This window comes from Panthera uncia (genome assembly GCF_023721935.1).
Source record: "Panthera uncia isolate 11264 chromosome B3 unlocalized genomic scaffold, Puncia_PCG_1.0 HiC_scaffold_1, whole genome shotgun sequence".
Taxonomy (NCBI): domain Eukaryota; kingdom Metazoa; phylum Chordata; class Mammalia; order Carnivora; family Felidae; genus Panthera; species Panthera uncia.
In genome coordinates this window covers 21,427,766-21,435,450 of record NW_026057582.1, presented here as the reverse complement: position 1 = coordinate 21,435,450, position 7,685 = coordinate 21,427,766, and the positions used below count along the sequence as shown (strand labels likewise).

Below are 7,685 nucleotides of genomic sequence, written 5' to 3'. Positions count from 1 at the left end.
TATATATATATATATATATATATATATATATATATATTTATTTCCGAGAAGGAATATATATATATGTGTGTGTGTGTGTGTGTGTGTATTCCAAGAAGGAAGAAAGTGTTACAGCCAAAGAAGCATATAAATTTACCTTTTTGCATCTTAAGGGAATAATTAGTATTCCCTTCCAGAATTAAATATAGACTTCCAGAATTAAATATATTCTGTAAATAACAGAGCACTCAGGATCCTGCCTTATGCTGAAGAGCATCTGACACCAGCTTTTCTTTTATTTGCTATCACAAAATGATTAACTCAAGATCTAGGATCAACAGTGATTGATATTCTCTAGGACTGTCTTTCCATCTTGAGAGTACTTGCCTGCTCGAGATTTGATCATCTGCCCGCATTTTCTGTCAGTGTCTTTGCAACTTCTCATTTCTTCCCATGATTTGCACCTAAACGCTGATCTTTGCCTTTGTCCCTGCTTCTCTTTGGGGCTTCCTGTCCAAATGGGACTTTCTAGACATCAATCCCAGTGCTAGAAACTCCTTCAGTACTTCTGCTGGCTTCCCTATCTAGGACTCTGCATGTTGATCTATTCACATACTGAACTTTGAGTGGGATCTCCTACTTAGTCTTGAAAACCATAGATATCTCCTTCTCTACCACTCCATCTGACATAACATTAAACATCATCTGCATATTGTCACCAAAGCATTACTTCAGTCTGTCCCTTCCTCTGAATCTCTACAATTTCCTTGGTTTGGACTTTCACCCCAGAGACTTTGGTCTCACCCAAAGACCTCTTAACTGGTCTTCCTGCCTTTAGTCTTCCTACTTCTACTCCACCTTTTACATCACTATCTGAGTAATGCTTCTAAAATAGGAATACAAATTTATCAGTATCCTGTTCAAATCTCCTTTGTGGTTCTCCCTAAATGCAGAACTGAAGTCAAACTTCTAAAATAGCATACAATGTTCTTCTTAGTTACCTATGCTCTACCTCTTTCTAAAGCCTCATCCCTGCCATTCTCTGCCTCATATTTTCATCTTGTATTGACAAATCGCTTGGGGTTTCTTTCCATTTATCATGCTGTTTCTCTTCTATACCATGCCTACAATTGTTTACTGTGCATGCCTGCTCTTTCCCTCTTTATCTGCCCAGCTTCAAAATTCACTTGAGGGATCAGACTCCATGGTAGCTTTTGCACACCTGTATCACTGCTCTTAGACATAATATTGAAATTATCAATGTGTCAGCTTTTCTAGGAAAATAAACTGTTCCTCAAGAGAAAGGATCATGCCAAATTCATTATTATGCCCACAGCATGTAATCTAGCATCTGGCACACAGTAGCTAGTCAGTAAATTCTTGTTAAACTGAATAAAATTTGGCCTCTAAATGCCTTATTGGGATTTATGACAAAAACAAATCGCGGATCTATTGGAACGGATTGCCTGGTGTTCCTCAATGGTATTTCCTAATTCTCAATCCTCTTCCTCCCTGTGTTATATGGTTCTTGCCATTCTTTGGTTATTTTACATATAAGCCTGGTCCAACTCTGAGTTGGACTTCATATTTATATTATGTAACCAATGTCGACAAAGCAACAGTGACCCTATCCTCACCCAGTCCCCTAGTTCTTCCAGGATTAACACTAACAGAAGAAATTCATTTGGCAGATTTATGAAAACAATTACCAAATGCCCTCAGAGGTCCTTCTAACACTGCAAGATGTCAGTGTGGACTAGCTGAATAGCAATTCTACTTTCCATATAGTTTTTGTCCTCTGATTTCAGATCTTATCTTCAATACTTATAGAGCTGTCCAGTCATAGTTCATGGGAATTACAGTATTGTAGCCCATCAATAACCTAAGCCATCTTTCTGGTAAATAGATTCAATTCCTCCTTAGTCAGTTGGTCAGCATGGTATTGCTTATCATGACCCTTTTACGCTCTACAGGAAGGGTTGTCTCATGCAGTATTAAAACTCATCTGATCAGAAGTTCAATCCCATTAAATGATAAGGGAAAACTGCTCACTAGTTCCCAAATTAAACAGCTATGATTAAGAGTCATCTCTGGCTCTCATAATTTAACTGAACAACAGCGGTGAAAGCTTTCTGTTCAGAAATGATAAAGATTTTAACTTGAAAGAAAATTCCAAGTACATTGCTCTTGTTGTCAGAATTGAGGAATCGGGAAAAAGAAACAAGAGAAATGAGAAATGCTTTATTAATGCACAACAGAAGTTTCTAGCCCAAAATTTCTGAGCCAGCAAAACATGTATATTCTGAATTTACTACGAAGGTGGCATAAATACAAGTTTGCATTTGGTTCTATCAAAAACGGTTAGGGATGAACAGCATCACTGTACTTAAAAAAGGAGGAAAATTTTACCGGGTTGTGTAAATTTCAATGGTCAATCATAATGCTATTCATTTCTTATTAAGAATGCTTAAAAAAAAAAAAAAAAAAAAGGTTTCCTTAAGGCACAGCTGGTCTTCAAAGGTGAATCATGTCTTTCTGTCAACTCCCACCCATACCTTGCCACCAAGTTCAAGGCATTATCTGTGTTTATTCAGGTATTCTCAACTTACCATTATTTTACCTATAATTAGCCAACTAGAGAACTTCTATATATTTTTTGTATGATCAAGTTAAATACTGCATTTATGCAGAAACCACCTGTAACATGCTGGTGGCATCATACCCCCCTATCCTTCTAGTACTGATATCACAGTTCTTCCTCTTTTTGCATTTGTTAATGTTTATGTATTTTTTTTAACATTTTATTTATTTTCGAGACAGAGAGAGAGAGAGCATGAACAGGGGAGGGTCAGAGAAAGAGGGAGACACAGAATCCGAAACAGGCTCCAGGCTCTGAGCTGTCAGCACAGAGCCCGACGCGGGGCTTGAACCCACGGACCGCAAGATCATGACCTGAGCCGAAGTCGGACGGCTTCGGACCAACTGAGCCACCCAGGCGCCCCAATGTTTATGTATTTCTATAAAAATATAACATACCTTAAGGATTTTTTAAATTGTTTACATTTCCATTTTCTTTATTAATTTCCATGGCTTGCTGACACTGATAACCCTCATGCCTATACACAAAAGAGCACATAATTGATAAATCTTGGCTAACTGAAGACTTTAGACAGCATCACACATAATGGTGAGAACATTAATTGTGAGTCTGACATGGCATGCGGTCCATGTTCCCATTTTTTATATGGCACCGGAAAAGTCATGTACATTTTCTAAAACCTCCCTTTTCTCATATATTTAAATAAGGATACTGCACAAACTTAAAAGTTCTTTCAAATAATAAAATCCTAAATTGGACCACAATTGTCCAGGTTTAAAGTACAGCTGGTTTTCTTTATTTTTTTCCCCCAAGTTTATTTATTTATTTTGAGAGAGAGAGAGAAAGCGTGAGCAGTGGAGGGGCAGAGAGGGAGGGCGGGGAGAGAGAGAATCCCAAGCAGGCTCCACACTGCCAAGATGGAGCCCAATGCAGGGCTTGAACCATGAGATCATGACCTGAGCCTAAGTCGGTCGATTAACCAACGGAGCCACCCAGGCACCTCAAAGCTGAAAGAAACTAGCCTGGGAAGGAATGCAAGTCCTTGAGCATTGACACTTGGAAAAAGACATCTACATCTTACGTGGCCACGAATTTCTATATATTATAATCAAGGAATTTCCAAGTTGATCTGATAGATGAAGATAAGTAATTATCCCATAGTGCAGAAGAAGCTTTTTGCTAAAATTAGCAAATTGTTCAATATTATTTAGATTTGCTTACCTACCCTTTAAATTTAAATCATCATGCAAAAGAACCATGAAGCAAGAAAGGTTGGTTATAGCAGCCCTGACCTTCGTACACTTCCAGAGACACTGCCTATCCCAAGGAAAAGGCAGAAGAATTTGCTTCTTTGACAATCTAGTTTTACTACTTCAACAGTTTTGCCTTCCTTTATTTTCTCCTTCCATACCTATACAGTTAAGCTAATTTGTAAATGTTAAACTAAAGAAACATGGAAGTTTCTTAAATTCATGACAATGATGTCTTCCCCAGCAATGAAGTATTACAGCTGCATATGCTCTGTTCAATAACAAAATGGTATGGTTAGCCCAAACAGGACACCCTGAAGGTCATAAATACTATGATAACTTTAGGATTTAAAAACAAATTACCTTGCTTTCTGCCAACCAGCGATGTGGGTCATAATTAATATCAGGACCAGATGAAAAAACCTACAGAAAAAGGAAATAGTCTATTAGAAGTAGAATTTTCTCTGAAATAACCTTACATAAATGAAATTCTTCACCATAACACATAAAAGTTTAATCCCTAAGTTTAAAGGCTTAAAAAGAAGAAAGTTCATTATCAAGTACTCAACTAATTCCAAACCACCACTTATTATGTCCATTTATGTACACGTGTATATATGTATGTACTCATTGAGAGTAAATATTTGGCTCAAATATAGAGGCACATATCAACTCTCAAGCATTATCATTGCTAGAATCATTAGAGGCTGATTCCATGGACTTCTGTCAGGCAGCTTCAATCAAACCAGTTTTTCATTTTTTTGTTTGTTTCTTTTCCTCAGTCTTGTTCCACATAATATATTTCACAGTTGGTTAGATGTAATTACATGGAAACTTAATTCTTTGTCTCTTTTATCCTTCTTTAATTTTATACTGTGAGGGCCATTTTGTCTCATTAATGGTTGGGTAGAATTGACAGCAGCTAATCAACACGATTTTGTGCAAATGTTGCTTTATATTTCATGATGGTAACAAAATCCTACAATAAATAGGTTCTGTATACCAGCTGCCTTGATTTCCTTCATACCAACTCATTTATAAAATCCATTGCCATCTGGTTCTGCCTTATTACTAATAAAATGATGTTCAAAGTCTGTCAATGACTTTATGATTCTAAACACAAATTTTTTTTCAGTTCTACTTGCTTTGAAACAGGTGCTACCTATGATATTTTTACAGGACTCCTTCCTAGAAATGTTGTGTAAAAATATCCTATCCCTTTGCAAGATGTCTATTTCTATTCTCAAATACTTCCATACTTCCTGATGTGTGTGCACATCACTCCCCTAAGGAATATCATTAGGTGATTCATTTAGACACATGAAGAATGTATAATGATGCTGACCATATGCCATAAACAAACATGTTGTATTCTTAGCTCCCACTTTTCTCTCCTCCACTTTTCTTACCATCCAAATCTCACCCAACTCACAGGCCGCCTTTCCTTCAGTCAAATTCTGCCTATTCTAGCTTGTGGTGTTTTCTTCCTCTTTGAACTCTGCTACTTGCAAGCATCCATTTCTCACTGATTATGATGTTTTCATTATTCTTTTCCATTTATCTGTGTCACAGTTTCAATTAATTCTTCAGTGATCTAAGATCTAGTGCTAAAGATTAAAGTTTAAAATAATTTGACAGGAGTACAAATAATATTCTCATTTTGTGATTTTTTACAAATTTATATATAGTGTTTAAGAAACAGCCTGTCCACTTACAAGTGATGTGACTTAATTTCTCTAAGCTGCAGGTTATCATCTATAAAGTAGGCAAACTGCCTCATAAGGTCAAGGTACAAATTAAATAAAATGAGGACTGGCACAGTATCTGGCACAGAGAACATCATTATTACTACTAAATGCATACAAAGATGTCATCATCAGAAAATAGACTTCCAGTTCGATGGTAACAAGAACACTACAACAATTTGTCATAAACAGATGAAGAAAAAAAAGCAATATATACATAAATATACAAATATATGAATATATGACAAAAAGGGCACTACATAATAATGACAGCTAGCATTATTTGAGTATTTACTAAGTGCAAAATATTTCACTCCATAATATGCACCTCATATATCTTATTTTACTTTATCCTCAAAATAAGCTAACTTATAAATGGGACATGAATTCTTAAAGAGAAATTACCTAAGTTGTCCAAGGTCACACATTAGCAATTTAGAGAGATGTAATTTGAACCTACATCCGTCTTGATCCAAAGCCTATCCTCTTTATGCTCTCCAAAGAGTGCATACTCAGAATAAGTGTTATAAGAAAAGCTCTTCAATCATCAACAATTGGTTTGTGAAAATGATGTAACTTTAATTCAGGCAATGCCTAACTCAAATTCAAACAATTTCCTAATTGTTTTATAACAGTGGTGGCTTATTAAATGTCCGTCCTTAAGTTTTCTAATATTATATGCATTTACTAAAGTGGGATAAGTAATAAATAGGGTGGCTAGAAAAAGGTAATTAGAAATAATACCAACACTCCCAAGTACTTTTCTCAGGCTCATTTGTTATATATCTATTATCCAATTCATATCATAGCTGTCACTACATAAAATGGCTTAAAAATTTCATCCACAATATTTCAAAAACAAATGACAAAGAATAATTGGAATTATTCCATTTTTTAAAACATTTTATAAGGACCACCACTCTCCCTTAGATCTCTGAACTGTAAGGCAAAGAATTTTATTTTAAAAACACCTTGGGTAGTTTATTTGAGGAGAGCAAATGTTATATTCTTGGGTATTCATTTTTCCCCCAAGTTTATAGGATGCTAACAACAGAAATTATTAATGGAAAGAGACCCACAATGAAAAAAACTGTGCTCTTAAAAAAAAACCAAAATAAATAAAACTTAATATAATTTCCATTCTTTTAGATTTACTTTCTACCCATCACTTGGATTGAATTAGTCTTTCTCTAGGAACAAAGTGTAAAGATCCATTACCACAGTCACTGGTTTCCTATTAAAGAACAGGGTGCTTTTTGGAATATGTTAGAAGGATCATTTGTGCCTCAAAAAGAAGTAAGAAAATATTTAAGCAATCTGCTATCTTCTCACTATGTTTTAGGCTGTAATTGCCCATAACAAGGTTCATATATCTTATAGCATGATCCAAATGATTCCATTTCTACATCTTTGATTGAAAATAAGCTGTCTTGACACAAATACTTAAATATAGAATAAATATTTCACTATTTTTTAACTTTTTAATAAATATTTATTTATTTTTGTGAGAGAGTGAGCGGAAGAGGGACAGAGAGGGGGACAAAGGATCCAAAGTGGGTTCCGTGCTGACAGCAGACAGTCGGATTTGGGGCTTGAACTAACGAACCCCAAGACTATGACCTGAGCTGAAGTCAGACACTCAACAGACCTAGCCAACCAGGCATCTCAATATTTCACTATTAATATGTGTTCCTTTTAGATAAAATTAGAATCTTAAGGCCATACCTCTTTTAAATATATTTAAACATAACAAGTCTTAAATAAAAAAAGCAGCATTAGATAGGAAAAAGAATACACCAGCATTATAACAGGCCCTGTAACAAAACTCAAAGGGTTTTTCCTCTAAAGCCAATTACTTCTCATATTTGGCTCATAGTCCTCTCAAACTGACATCTGAGCTTTTTGTTGAATGTAACTAGAAATACATACTGTAGAAATTCCATCAACTCCACCAAAATCTATCCATTGAAAAATTTCTGTTGAAGTTGAATTCTAAGATACCTTCCACTGTAAGAGTAGAATTATAGTTTTCTTTTCTTTAGAACACCATTTAAGGGAAAAAAAGAAGAAAGAAAGAAAGAAAGAAAGAAAGAAAGAAAGAAAGAAAGAAAG

At 35.3% G+C, this 7,685-nt stretch overlaps 1 protein-coding gene across 6 annotated transcripts in view; it reads right to left on the bottom strand.

Moving 5' to 3' along the window:
• The window catches only part of CEP128 (centrosomal protein 128), a 385,312-nt gene that overhangs the window by 226,666 nt on the left and 150,961 nt on the right, over window positions 1–7,685 (bottom strand). For all 6 annotated transcript variants that reach the window (XR_007453647.1, XM_049612400.1, XM_049612398.1 and 3 more), the window contains one exon: window positions 4,192–4,251. Coding sequence is in view for 5 of the 6 variants with exons in the window: in XM_049612400.1 (XP_049468357.1) it covers window positions 4,192–4,251 (60 nt within the window). In the remaining variant the exon portion in view is untranslated. The remainder of the gene's footprint in view (window positions 1–4,191; window positions 4,252–7,685) is intronic.